The sequence below is a fragment of the Arachis hypogaea genome, chromosome 1 (assembly GCF_003086295.3).
Source record: "Arachis hypogaea cultivar Tifrunner chromosome 1, arahy.Tifrunner.gnm2.J5K5, whole genome shotgun sequence".
NCBI classification, from domain to species: Eukaryota; Viridiplantae; Streptophyta; class Magnoliopsida; order Fabales; family Fabaceae; genus Arachis; species Arachis hypogaea.
The window spans coordinates 104232457-104246962 of NC_092036.1; the positions used below are offsets into that span (position 1 = coordinate 104232457).

At 42.1% G+C, this 14506-nt stretch overlaps 2 protein-coding genes across 2 annotated transcripts; one reads left to right on the forward strand and one right to left on the reverse strand.

Moving 5' to 3' along the window:
• Positions 1–300: 300 nt before the first annotated feature.
• LOC140183803 (uncharacterized) lies at positions 301–5312 on the reverse strand. Its single transcript, XM_072233066.1, has 3 exons — positions 3441–5312; positions 736–3005; positions 301–355 (listed from the first exon to the last, which is right to left on the reverse strand). The coding sequence occupies exons 1-3, from the start codon at positions 5310–5312 to the stop codon at positions 301–303; spliced, it is 4197 nt and encodes a 1398-aa protein (XP_072089167.1).
• A 1315-nt stretch (positions 5313–6627) lies between these two features.
• LOC112706170 (uncharacterized) lies at positions 6628–10386 on the forward strand. The gene is made up of 6 exons (XM_025757332.3): positions 6628–7597; positions 8514–8625; positions 8764–8935; positions 9045–9238; positions 9482–9641; positions 10024–10386. Exons 1-5 carry the CDS (start codon positions 7125–7127, stop codon positions 9614–9616), a joined length of 1086 nt encoding a protein of 361 aa, XP_025613117.1. The 5' UTR covers positions 6628–7124; the 3' UTR covers positions 9617–9641; positions 10024–10386.
• Positions 10387–14506: the final 4120 nt, after the last annotated feature.

The window sequence follows — 14506 nt, forward strand, 5'->3', positions numbered from 1 at the left end:
GTGGATGTGTCTGTGACGGGAGCCTTCAAGACCGTCCGTGATGGGCGGATTGTAGATATTTGAGTAGTTTCCTCTTGTATTTTATTTTTGAATTTGTTAGTTACTGAATATTTTGGTATGGCCAAGGGCCGTGACTTTTGGGGATCGTTTAATAGTATTTCCGGCCGTCTGGGCCTTTTGTATGATCCGTTTGTGGTGTGTTTTTGGCCGTTCGGGCCTTTCCGTATTATTTGTTTGTTCTAACGTAACCGTTCGTTTGGTCGGTTTTTTGGATATCCGTGCGTTCGGCCTGAAGGGTGATCAGTCCTCCAGCGATGGCCGTGTCTTCGTTCCGTGTTTTAAGAAACAGTAGTGACTTGTAATGGGGATGAAGTGAAAATAACTTGTAAAAAAAAATTTTAATTGAATAGTTGGGCCTCGTTAAAACCCTTCGTGAGGGAAAGAGTACCCGAGGTTTTGAAAGACAATAAACAATAAAAAATAAAGGGAAATAAAGAATGACTTATTTAAGTATAGTATCTTCGTAGGTTGGCCGCGTTCCAAGTTCTTGGTATTTCGCTGCCGTCTAGTCGTTCGAGTTTATACGCTCCTTTTCCTATTACGGCCTTGACTCTGTATGGTCCTTCCCAGTTAGGTGTGAGTTTTCCTTCTCCTGGGGTCGGGAGGCCGATGTCGTTTCGTCGTAGGACGAGGTCGTTATCCGCGAATTCTCGTCGGATGACGCCGTGATTATACCTTAGGCTGATTCTTTGTTTGAGTGCTAGCTCTTTGACGTGAGCTATTCTTCTTTCTTCGTCCACGAGGTCTCGTTCTGCTTCTTCGTCGTTGCCTCCGACCGTTTTCCTGGGGCTGGGGTTTCCGATTTCCACTGGGATGACTGCTTCCACGCCGTATGTTAGTCGGAAGGGCGTTTCTCCCGTGCTCGTTTGGGGTGTTGTTCGGTACGACCATAGTACTGATCCTAACTCTTCTGCCCATAGCCCCTTGGCTTCGTCAAGTCGTTTTTTAAGTCCTTTGACGATGATTTTGTTGGCGGATTCCACTTGCCCGTTTGTTTGGGGATGTTCTACCGAGCTGAAGCGATGGGATATATGCAATCCCTCTAGGAGTTCTCTGAATTTTTTGTCTGTGAACTGAGTTCCGTTGTCGGAGATGATGACTTCGGGGATTCCGAACCGGGTAATGATTTGTCGCCAGACGAATTTCCGGCATTGGGTAGCCGTGATAGAGGCCAGGGGTTCGGCTTCAATCCACTTGGTGTAGTAGTCTATGGCGACGATGAGATATCTGAGTTGGCCGGGTGCCGTGGGGAAGGGCCCGACGAGGTCGATTCCCCAACTGCCGAATGGCCGTTCAGCCGATATAATGCTGAGTTGGTGTGGGGCGGCTTGGTGGAGATTGGCATGCCTTTGGCATTTGTCGCAGCTTTTTGTCAGTTGTATGGAATCTCGGATGATCGTTGGCCAGAAGTAGCCGGCCCTGGCGATTTTTTGGGCTAGCGTTTTTCCTCCTATGTGGTGACCGCAGCATCCTTCGTGGATTTCGCGGAGTATGTATTCCGTGTCCCTGGGTTCGACACATTTAAGTAGGGGCTGCGAGAATCCGCGTTTGTATAGTTGTCCTGCTATCATGGTATAGTTGGCGGCTTCTCTCTTTATTCGCCTTTCCTCTTTCGGATCTGGTGGGAGGACTCCGTCGCGGAGATATTGTAAGATCGGGTATGTCCAGGATTCCCGATTTGAGGATGTTAGGTGTGCGTGGATTTCCGTTGATACGGAAGGCGACTTAACGACCTCCTGGATCAGCGATCTGTTGCCGTGTCCTGACTTCGTGCTGGCTAATTTGGAAAGTAGATCCGCCCTGGCGTTTCGCTCCCTGGGGACGTGGTGTATGGAGACATTTTCGAATCCTTCTTTTGTTTCGCTTACTTTTTTGAGGTATTGTTGGAGCAGGGGGTCCCGGGTTTGGTAGCTCCCGTTGATTTGGGAGCATACCACCTGGGAATCGGTGTTAACTTCGAGTATCTTGGCGCCGACTTCCCGAGCTAGGTTTAGGCCTGCCAGAAGGGCTTCGTATTCTGCTTGGTTATTTGATACTGGGAAGTCGTATCTTATTGATTGTTCTATTGTGATCCCATTTTGGTTTTCAAGTATAATTCCAGCGCCTCCGTGAGTGGAGTTCGATGAGCCGTCGACATGCAGTTTCCGTGGCTCGGGTGTCTGCTTTGTCGGAGTCATTTCGGCGATGAAGTCGGTCAAGGCTTGTGCTTTGATCGCGTTTCGGGGTTCGAACCTGATCTGGAATTGGGATAACTCGATGGACCATGCTAGCATTCTTCCTGCTAGGTCGGGTTTCTGTAATACCTGTTTGACCGTTTGGTCGGTTCGCACCGTTATGGGGTGGGCCTGGAAGTATTGTCGTAGTCGTCGGGATGCCGAGAGGAGCGCGAAAGCCAACTTCTCTAGTCGTGAATAGCGTGTTTCGGTGTCTTGTAGCACCTTGCTTATGAAGTATATGGGCTTCTGTTCTTTTTTCTCGTTTTCTCGGACGAGTGCTGCTGCGATTGTTTCTTCCGTTATGGAGAGGTATAGGTATAGTGTTTCCCCTGTTTGGGGTTTTGCGAGGATTGGAGGTTCCGTTAGGACCTTTTTGAAGTGTTGGAAAGCTTCTTCGCATTCTGTCTCCCATTTGAAGGGGGTTCCTTTTTTCATGAGTTTGAAAAAGGGGATTGCCTTCTGTGCCGAAGCTCCGAGGAACCGGGATAGTGCGGTTAGTCGGCCGGTGAGCTTTTGGATATCTTTGAGGTTTTTGGGGCTTGTCATCTCGAGGACGGCACGACATTTTTCCGGGTTTGCCTCAACTCCGCGTTGTGTGATCATGAATCCGAGGAATTTTCCTGCTTCCATTCCGAAAGCGCACTTTCTTGGGTTGAGTCGCATTTGGTGTTTTCGCAGGGTGTTCATTATGACTTTTAGATCGTCGGTTAGTTGCTCACCGGATTCCGTCTTGGCGAGCATATCATCTATGTAAACTTCTATTTTGTTTCCGGTTAAGTTGTGAAATATTTTGTTAACGAGTCGCTGGTAGGTGGCTCCGGCGTTTTTTAAGCCGAAGGGCATTACTTTATAGCAGTAGGTTCCGTCTGGAGTGATGAATGCTGTCTTCTCTTCGTCTGGTCGGTGCATTGGGATCTGGTTGTAGCCGGAATATGCGTCCATGAAGCTGAGGTACCGGTGTCCGGACGCTGCATCCACTAGACCGTCGATGTTTGGTAGGGGGAAGGCGTCTTTCGGGCATGCTTTGTTGAGATCTGTGTAATCGACGCACATTCGCCACTTCCCGTTTGACTTTTTAACTAGTACGACGTTGGCTAGCCAAGTCGTATAAGGGAGTTCTCGGATAAAGTTGGCTTCGAGTAGGGCTTTCACTTGTTTTCGGACCTCGGCGGCTCGGTCTGGTGACATTTTCCGTCTTCTTTGTGCCACTGGTTTGGCTAGGGGGTCTACTGCCAGATGGTGAGACATCAGGTCGGGACTTATTCCCGGCATATCGGCTGGTGTGAACGCGAATAGGTCTCTGTTTTGTTTCAAAAGTTGGGAGAGTTCTTCTTTGAGGTCGTATGGGAGGTTTCTGTTGATGAAAGTATACTCTTCTTTGGTTGGCCCTATCTGTAGTTTTTCCATGTCTCCTTCTGGTTCCGGTCTGGGTTGGCCGTCTAGTCGTGCGTCTAGGTCGGCAAGGAATATTCCCGCTGCGTCCCGGGATTTTTTCCTTAGGGCTAAGCTGTTGTTGTCGCATTCGGCGGCGACTTCCCGGTCTCCGTGAATGGTTCCGATGGTGCCGTCGTCGGTTTTGAATTTCATGAGGAGGTATTTGGTGAAGATGACTGCCGAGAAGTCGTTGATTGTTTTTCTTCCGAGAATGACGTTATAGGCTGTGGAATCTTTTAGGACGACGAATTCGGAAAGGATCGTCTTTCTCTGATTGCTTGTTCCTATGGTGATGGGGAGAGTAACCGAGCCGTCTGGTTTGAGGAAGTTATCTCCGAGACCCGTGACGCCGTGGCGGTGCGTTTGGAGGTTGTCGTTGCGGAGTCCGAGTTTGTCGAAGGCTCCTCGGAAGAGGATGTTGGAGTCGGCACCCGTGTCGACGAGTATTCGTCTCACTAGTCCTGTTCCGATTCGGGCTGATATGACGAAAGGAGCGTCTTCGGCCGAGGTGCCGTGTTGGCAGTCCTCGGGTAAGAAGGTTATCGTGTTGTCGGTAGTGGCGACTGGGTCGTGGTTTTTGACGGCCATTACCTTAAGGTCTTTCTTCATTGTTACTTTTGATTTATTCGGCACGTCCTTGACCGTGATAACGTTCACTATGATGGTCGGGTCTTCTTCTGTGTTTTCCCTGGGCGGTTTTTGAGTTCTTGGGTTGCGTCCTTCTCTCTCTGGCGATTTGTCTCTGTCGGCGCGCCTTGGTTCTCTGATGATTTTGACGAACTCTGGGAGTTTGCCGTCCCGTATGGCCTGTTCAAGGGCGTCTTTAAGATCGTAACAATCATGAGTTTTGTGGCCGTATCCGCGGTGGTAGTCGCAGTAGAGGGCTTTGTTTCCTCCTGTCCTTTCCTTGAGTGGTCGTGCCCTGGGGATGATGCCTCGATCTGCTATTTGGTGGTATACCTCCGTAATTGGTGCTGTTAGGGGGGTGTAATTGGAGAACTTTCCTATTCTTGGTGGTCGGTGGGTCGGTCTGATGTGGTCTCGTTGGTTTTCTTTGGGTGGTCCATTATGACGAGGAGTCGGGTTGCCGTGTTGGTTGCCGACGTGTTGCCGTTTATTGGCAGCGACGACCTGGCTGACTTCCTCGTCGTTGATGTAATCTTTGGCGACGTTCTGGATCTCGTGCATGGTCCATACCGGTTTGGTGGTGAGATGTTTGCGAAAGTCTTCATTCATGAGTCCGTTAGTCAGGCAGAGGCTAGCGACGGAGTCCGTGAGCCCGTCGACCGTCAAGCATTCGTCGTTGAAGCGGTCGAGGTATTTTCTTGTGGATTCTTCTTGCTTTTGTGTGACCCCTAATAGGCTGATGGGGTGTTTAGCCTTGGTGATTCGGGTTGTGAACTGGGCCATGAATTTTCTTGTGATGTCGTGGAAGCTAGTTATGGACCCATTCGGGAGGGCGTTGAACCATTTGATCGCTGGTCCGGCAAGGGTTACTGGGAAGGCTCTGCATCGGACTGCGTCGGATGCTCCCTCTAAGTTCATTCTGGCTTCGAAAGCCGTTAGGTGCTCTTGCGGGTCTTTAGTCCCGTCGTATTTCATGTCGGTGGGTTTGTCGAAACCTCTGGGGAGTTTTGCTCTTAAAATTCCTTACGTAAAGGGTGTAGCTCCCATTATGGTGTGGTCGCTTCTCGTGCGCTTGGTGCTTCGGTATCTGCGGTCTTCGTCTGAATCGTGTTGTCGATTTAGATCCCGAGAGGCGTTGCGATGGTGTTTTTTGTCGTATCGCCGCTCAGGGGATTTCTCGCGTCGACGGTTGCGTGAAGCGCTGCGATCATCTCTCCTATTGCGTTGCCGAGCTGACGACCTGCCGCGGTGGGATCTTGACCTGGAAGTTGCATGGCTTCCGTTATTTTGTTTTTCTCCGTCGTTTAACTTGCCTTCAAGCTCTTGGACCCGGAGACAGAGCTCCTGGATGATTTGTGCCGCTTTGTCTCTGGTTTTCTCAGGATGTTGTGGGTCCGTTGTGACGTGTTCGTTTGCGTGGTGGATGGTGCTTGCTATTTTTGCTTGGTTTGTGGCTTCACGGTGTTCTGAGACCGGACGACGTGGTTGGGAATCGTCCTGGTTTGATGGGTTATCCTCCGGGATGTCCTCCATCCGGTCTGATCGTAGCAGGTCCCCACAGACGGCGCCAATGTACAGAATGCTTCTGATGTGTGTTGAGGAGGATCGGGAACCTGCGAGTTGGATCGGACGTTGGATGGCCCAGATGGAGCGGAGGGGAGGTACCTGCAAAGACACTCCGACGCTCAAGTCAGAATGGATCTAAGAGGTATAAGGTGTGAGGAATGAATGATTACCTGGAGGGACCTGGGTCCTCCCTTTATAGGTGATGGTGATAATCTTATCTTATCTTATTTGCTTAAGATAAGGGAGATGTTTGAATTCGAAAGTTAGTTAGAAGATCTAGAGGGCCGATTCGGGGCCTTCTAGAAAGATGAGATGGGTTGACCCGGTAAGCCAGGTTCGGGCTTTGGTCATGGGTCCGGGGCCGGATCCGTAACATTACTAATATTTATATTATTTTAAAAATAATATTCAATGTAAATTTTAATTTTAAGTAATTTCAATTAAGGTAGAAATAATTTGGAGTTGCTCCCATTGGAGTTGCTCGAAGTTACCAATAACACCAAGGAATGGAACCATAGTCGTTTTTGTTGGCCCATTAGATCCCGCCCCACGAATTCCAAATCCTTTTAATTAGTTGACCAAATTCCCCAAATCCTTAACCACTCGATTGATTCCCACATTTGGTTTCAAACCATGCCCTCCTCTTTCTCGAAGGTAAAAAGAATTGAATAAGAACAAAAAATTAAACAAAAAACTGAAATTGGCAATTGCGTAATTTAACATCGCATTCACTTTACCCCACTCTCCTTTGTTAAAAGAGGAAACGGTTTCATTCGGGTCCTCCACTTTATCCATTTGTCTACTCTCATATCATTTCATCCTCGTCTAGTCGTCTTTAACCCCCCTACAAGATGCCATTGCAAGTTTTCTACCTTTTTATTCTTTTTACATTTTTACCCCTCAACCACTCCTCTCTTTTCCCCTTATCAATCCGTCAAAATTACTCTTTTACACCTGTCTGTCAGCAGAAAGCACAGAGTGGATAAGATCAGGGCATAGTTGTCATTTCATATGCCATACCATTTATGAATCTGAAGAAAGGGTATTTTGGTGATTTCGGTGTTATAAAGAGAGAGATAGACAGAGACGAAGAGAGAGAAAGAGACAGAGACAGAGAGAAGCAGCTAAGAATAGAGAGAGAAAGAGAAAGAAAGAGAGAAGGGTATAGCCGTTTGTTTTTCTGTTGGTATATGAAGGTGGTGAAGTGAAGAAGAGAAAGAAATGGTGTCGGACCAGGAAATAGCGAAAGGGGTAGAGTCTCTGCTGCGTCACTCGGAACCAAACTCAATCACAACGCTGAACGGCGTCGTTCAGCAGCTGGAAGCAAAGCTAGGGTTGGACCTATCGCACAAGGCTGGTTTCATCAGAGACCAGATCGACCTTCTCCTCCGCCCACAGCATCAGCAACAGCAGCAACAACAACAGCATCAGCAGCAGCACCACCATCTACAGCAACCGTTTGTTTCTCCGCCTTCCAAAGACCATTTTGCCCCTCACCATCAACCCCAACCACATTTCCCAACCACCCACTTTCCTCCCCATTTTGCCCTCCATCCTCACACCGAGATCAACTTCCAGCAACCGCCCCACTCCCACCCACCTCCGCCGCAACCCCCACCGCAGACTAAACCCCAACACTACCCTCACAATGCCGATGTTCTTACCCTTCCTCAGCCTCAACCACCCAAAGAAAGGTGACATTTTTTTAAATTTAATCTTGAACTTAAGAACTGTGTTTTCTTCTTTGTTTTTAATTTAATTTTTGTCGTTGTCGCGTAAACTAAGATCTTAGGTTCTAGGCTTTTGTTTCCTTAGATTTTGGGTTTAGAGTTGTTCGCTTTCGTCCGAGGTACTGTTATGAAGATGTTGGGTTGGTTTTCTGTTACGGTAGCAGTGGGAGCATGGTCCCATTTTCTGGAAACTGGGGTTTTATTTTGCTATTTTATTGGAAGGCGTGGTTCATTTTTTTTGTTATAATTTTGTAGCTATTTACCCACTTGTTTTGTAAACTACTTGTTCTTGTCATGTCCTTTTCCCTGTTACAACGCTATTATTTATGTTTATTGGAATACCCCCCTTTCTTTCCTTTCTCTGTCTCTACCTTAGAAAAATAGAAACTGCTCCCTTGTTGTTTTCAAGCTTTCTCTTGCTGCTGTTGTATAGTTTATATTTATTTATTCTTATGCATTGACTAGGAATCGTTCTGTGTTATTTTTTTGCATATTGATATTTGAGTATTTGTCGCATGCCATTTTTTCTTTTAAAATGCGCCGTTTATTATTCTGTGCCAATTACAACTAGATTTACTCAGGTAGCCACAGCTTAGATAAACATGAACGACACCGGTGTTTTGCTTGTCCATGCTATACTGTGACTGTGGCTTTCTTCTATTCTTTATTTTTCAGTTTGATGCCAATTATCAGAAGCGATAGTAATTGCTTATTGCCAAAGTACTGCATCCAGTTGCTTATATTTTTGCTTTTAAGTTAATGAAAGGCATGTGTTTTGAGTAATCCTTCTGTAAAAGGGATAGTTCTTCATGACTAGTTTATGGGATGAATATGTATGACATGATTTGGTTGTATTATCCGTTACAAAATGTTTTAACAGTGTTTCAACCGGAGGCAAAAGAAGAGGTGGTGCTGGTGGACTTAACAAAGTTTGTGGTGTTTCTCCTGAACTTCAGGCAATTGTTGGTGAGCCGGCATTGCCAAGAACCGAGGTAATCTTTTTTACCCAAACTAGCATAATTAGTCAAGTGCATCCTGCATTATTTTTCGAAGCTTTAATTTCATTTATGTGAAGATAACCACTATTTCATGAAAAGTACTTTGAAAAACTTATATATATTCCAATTCAGATTGTGAGGCAGCTATGGGCCTACATAAGGAAAAACAATCTCCAAGATCCTGGTAACAAAAGGAAGATCATTTGTGATGATGCACTGCGTGTGGTATTTGAGACCGACTGCACTGACATGTTCAAGATGAATAAATTGCTGGCCAAACACATCATCCCACTTGGACCTACAAGTAAGTAAATAGCTAAATTGAAAAAAAAAAAATAGGCTGCATTATTATGTTTACAACTTCAATTTTGCTGATACTTTATCACTTGTGTCTTTCACTTTTGTCACTTTAGAGGAGCCTCAAGCCAAAAGGATCAAGGTAGATACTGAACCTACAGTTGAAAGTGCTGAACAGCCTGAACCTGCCTCTTCTACCGTAATAATATCTGAAGCTCTTGCCAAATTTTTGGGCGCTGGGGAAAGGGAGATGCAACAATCTGAGGCCTTAAGACTTGTTTGGGAGTACATAAAGGTTAATCGTCTGGAGGTTTGTAGCCATGTCCAACCCTTGAGAGTTTAACACTCTAATATTTCTGTTGTGGTCATTTTCAATGAAACTGTAAACTTTTTTGAGCAAGTTTTTGGATTCAAATTGTGGTTGAAAGATGAAAATAAATAATAATAATAAAATTAAGGAAAGAAAATTTAAGAGCTGTTGTCACATTATGTTTTTGGGAAAAAAATTGATTTAAGAAGGTTGCTGATTGTTTTATCTAAAATTTGTTTGTAGGATCCTTTGAACGGAATGGTGATATTATGCGACGAAAAGCTTCAGGAGCTGCTTGGATGTGAAAGCATATCTGCTTTAGGGATATCAGAGATGTTGGGACGCCATCATCTATTTAAACAGTCTGACACCTGTTAGATCTGATCACTTCTTGTCATATAAGGTTAACCCTTTTTACCTTTTAATTTAACATTTTTTCATTGTCCTAATTGGTGGTCTCTTTCTTATCATTTCCTTAAATCTGTTTCCAAAACCAGTTTCTCTAGTAGTATATCCTCACGATAAGTGTCCTTCGCTCTTTATACAAGATTTGAATAACATGGAATTTGTAATTTTCAACTGTTATGGTATCATGGATTCTTGAATTGGCATGTTACTTATCAGTTTCATCTCTAAATTCCATTTTCCCTTGATCCTTAATGGTTTATACTTAGCTCCCAACTCATGCCATATATGTATGTCATGGTGACCATTAAACATTGCTTGTTATGGCAACTGCATATAGAATTTGACAAATATGTTTTTCTGTGTTGTTCTAATTGCAGGGTATGGGTCTGCCCGAAGCTTTAGAAACCTGTTTCTACTTGTTGCTAGGTTCATATAGGAAGTTGTTACTTATTTGGCTGTAACTTGTTACTTTAATCACTTTGTTCGTTGACATATTTAGATTTTATGTTATCTGACGACAAAATATTAGGTACATTGCTTAGAATGACAATGTTATTGTAATGTTGCGCTAGGCAGTCAGGGCAGGGAAAGTAGTATATTTTGTATTTACGAAGTGTGGCCTTTCGTCCTGGCCCTTTAGGTTTCCCTGTGCATTTTATTTTGTATTGTGAGTTCTCAATGTCTAACATGACCAAAGGAAAACTGAGTTCCAATTACTAATACTATTGTACATTGAGATACACCGAAATGCACCTTGCTATTAGACTCCACACTTGTACAAATCGTGTTGCATAGACGTGATCCAATTATTGTGTTGCACCTAATATTAGATCTTAAAATCTTGATATTTCATACCTATCTTGTGGTTGTTAGATGTCTTACATTTTCTAGACATCGCGTATGTAATTCAATAACTATGTAACTGTCATTATCTACTAACTGATTATGTAAGGCATCATTTTTGCCCTATCAGTCTATCACATTTCAATCCACATGTTTTCTTTAAAAGTTAATTCATTTGTTCATTTGAATTCAGTAAAATAAATCTTCAATTAGGGGTGGTAACATGCATCCTATCCGTAGGTACCCAACTTGATCCAAGTGAATGTTGAACCACTAAGGGAACTTGATCCAAGTGAATGTTGAACCACTAAATACAGAAGATTTTAAAAACTTGATCCAAGTGAATGTTGAACCACTAAGGGAACTTGATCCAAGTGAATGTTGAACCACTAAATACAGAAGATTTTTTAAAAGATCTTTAGTCACTAAAAAAAGATGATTAATTAATAATTTAATATTTTTTATATAAAAATCAGTTTTATTTTAGATTATCACCAAGTTATATAATAATGTTACATCTTTTTAATAATCTGCGAGTAAGATCGGATACCTGCGACTTAAAAACGAATAGGATTAAGATTGAGATATTCTTAATTCACAAGTAACATTAGAGTTGAATTCAAACCCTCTCCGTGTCACCTTTATCTTCAATCAATTGTGAGAGCGCATTGAATAACGCACCTTAACCAGGCCCATTATCTCTGAAGCTCGTACCGCATTAACGTCTAATGGAGGACACAAAAATCATCAAAAAGGAAAAAAAAACGGAGGACATAAAATGCCTGTATGCTTTGGAGTTTGGCGTTTTGCGTAATCGTGTTTAGGTTTGTTTGTTTGTTTTTTTTTTTTCAATGTGTTTAGATATTTATTTTGCTTTTAAATATGAATATATTTTTGGATCAAATGAAACCTTAAAAAATAATAAATATTTAAATAAAATAGTATAAAACAATTTTTTATTTCTAACATATTAATACTTAAATCCAATAATGTTAACTCAAAATTTAAAATATTTATAAGCTTAATTAATTTTACATTTTTTTTATTCTTAAACACATTGAATAAAAAAATATTAATATGAGAATACTTAAATAATTTATTTAATCATAAAATAATAGTAATATAACTATTTTAATGGTTGATGTGATTTATTTAAATTTTAAAATATGAACTAAACGGATATTAAAAAATGTATGCTTTTTTAATAATTATACACTCCTAACGTGATTTTAGCTAACATCACGTTTGACAAAAGTCCTATGAAAATACAAAATTATATTGAAACCAACTTTGAATAAAAACTAATTCTACAAAATCAAATTAACACCATCATCCATTTACAAACACGACTCCAAACATAAACAAATTCCACCAACTTGTGAGTCACGTATCAACTATCAAAGAACAAATATCAAACCCATGTAACCTATAGTCATGACTTGTGAGACACTTCTTTAGGAGGTTGAGACTTTGGTTAACCTCAGATCAAGATTTCAATATGAACTTTGATGATGCCATAGTGCAATTAGGTGTGTGCTTGTTCGTTTGTTTCAACCTTCAATGATGCTTTAACGTTTGTTTCCTGAGATTGGGATTGAGAGACTAAAACTGAGTATTGAGTTTGGTGACTAGAAATTGGAATTAAAATTTCAACTGTAGGACACAAAATTTTAGTTTTTTTAGTACTTTTAGAAAGTAAAAACACATGAAACTAAAATTTTTAAAGATGTAGACTGAAATTTTAATAATATTTAAAAAAATACTCTCTTTTAATTAAAAAAATTCTCTTTTAACTTTTTAAATGTCAATCTATCCCTTGGTCTTTATATTTATCTTAAAATAAATATGATTCTGATACATAACTAAGTCCTATATATTTTACACCAAATACAACATAAAAACTTAATTTAATCTCAAACTTTTAATCTTTGTCTCTTAATTTTAATGTCTCTTCCAAATAAATATTTAATAATCGTATTCAACAATCTACCAATCCTCACGTCATCGGTATTCAACTTTAGTTTCATAATAAGCAACTATGTTTAAGAAGAGTATAGTATTTTAATTACATGAGTAAATTTTAATCATATATTTTTTTACATTTTATATGGATACTTTAAATTTATAAGAACAATTTATTTTTCTGGTTGACTAATTTACGGCACTATAACATAATTTACATATCACATCCTAATGTCACGCCTTGGACACACTCCAACGCTACCGTGCCAGCACTCGGACTTACTCAACCTCTTGAGCTAAGACCAAGTCAGCCTAACCCTCAATACTTAGCAAGAAAGCTAAGAACACAAGAGAACACAAGAAAAAGGAAGCTTGGTGGAAAGAACATTTTAGTACTCAAGTGTGGTTACAAATGATTCACACACCCTCACACTAACTCTTACCTCCTATTTATAGCCATCCACCTCCTCAATGGATGGTTAGGATTAAATCTAATCAATGGTCTAGATTAATCATCTAGAACCTTCTTTATAAATATCTATCCTACCACTACTTTCTAAATACTTCTAGATTGTTCCATACAACTTTTCATACTTTTATATCAATCCACACTCTTCTAGAATATTCTATGATCTTCTAGAGTCTTCTAGAACCTTCTAGGGTATTCCAGAAACTTTTAGGACATTCTAAAACGTTCCAGAACCATCTAGAGTATTCTCAAACACTCCAGAAAACTATACAAACACTGTTAAATCTAACATTCTAAAAATTTACCATGACATTCTCCCCCACCTAATGCACAGACGTCCTCGTCGTGTTCTGTTCATGATAGCGCGCTAGGTGTTCTTGGAATTGCCACAGATCTTCACGAGCTTCCCAACTAGCTTCAGTTATCAGAAGTCCTTTCCACTTGATCAAGTATTGGATACTTGGTGGTACTCCTCTTCGTCGCACGATGCGATTAGCTAAGATCTCTTCGATTTCTTTATCAAAGGATCTAATCACCACAGGCGGAGCACGACTCGAGTCACCTCTACTCGGTTCATCTTGATCTTCATGATATGGTTTAAGCATACTCACATGGAAGACCGGGTGGATCTTCATAGAGGGAGGGAGTTGTACTTTGTAAGCAACTTCCCCAATACGTCCAATGATCTCAAATGGCCCTTCGTATTTACGGATGAAGCCTTTATGAACCTTGCGAAAGGCTTTGAATTGTTGTGGAAGAAGTTTGATCATTACCTTGTCTCCCACTTGATAGCTTGCATGCCTCCTCTTCTTATCTGCCCATTTCTTCATCCTCTTTGCAGCTTTGTCGAGGTAAAAACGAGTGACATCTGCTTGTTCTTCCCAAGACTTAATCATATGATAAGCTCCAGGGCTCTTCCCTGAGTAAGGGGAAGGAAGAGAGTGAGGTGTAAGCGGTTGTTGTCCAGTCACAATCTCGAACGGACTCTTCCCTGTAGACTCACTCCTTTGCAAATTATATGAGAACTGAGCAATGTCGAGGAGTTTTATCCAATCTTTCTGATTAGCGCTTACAAAATGCCTCAAGTAACACTCGAGTAAGGCATTCACTCTCTCAGTCTGCCCATCGGTTTGAGGATGGAAGCTTGTTGAAAAATGAAGCTCCGACCCAAGGAGTTTGAACAGCTCTGTCCATAGTCGTCCTGTGAAGCGTGGATCTCGATCACTAATGATGCTCTTAGGCAATCCCCAATATTTCACCACATCCTTGAAGAATAGTCGTGCTGCCTCCTCTGCAGTGCAGTCAGTAGGGGCGGGTATAAAGGTAGCATACTTCGAAAATCGATCCACTACCACGAGAATAGATCCAAACCCCTCAGACTTCGGTAAGGCAGAAATAAAATCTAGAGAGACACTTTCCAACGGTCGCTCTGATGGAGGCAGAGGTTCTAACAACCCGCTTGGTGTCTTGTTTTCAATCTTATCTTGTTGGCACACAAGACAAGTCTTCACATAGCTCTCTAATTCATCTCTCATTTGAGGCCAATAATAAGAAGATTCAATGAGTGCCAAGGTCCTTCGCTGACC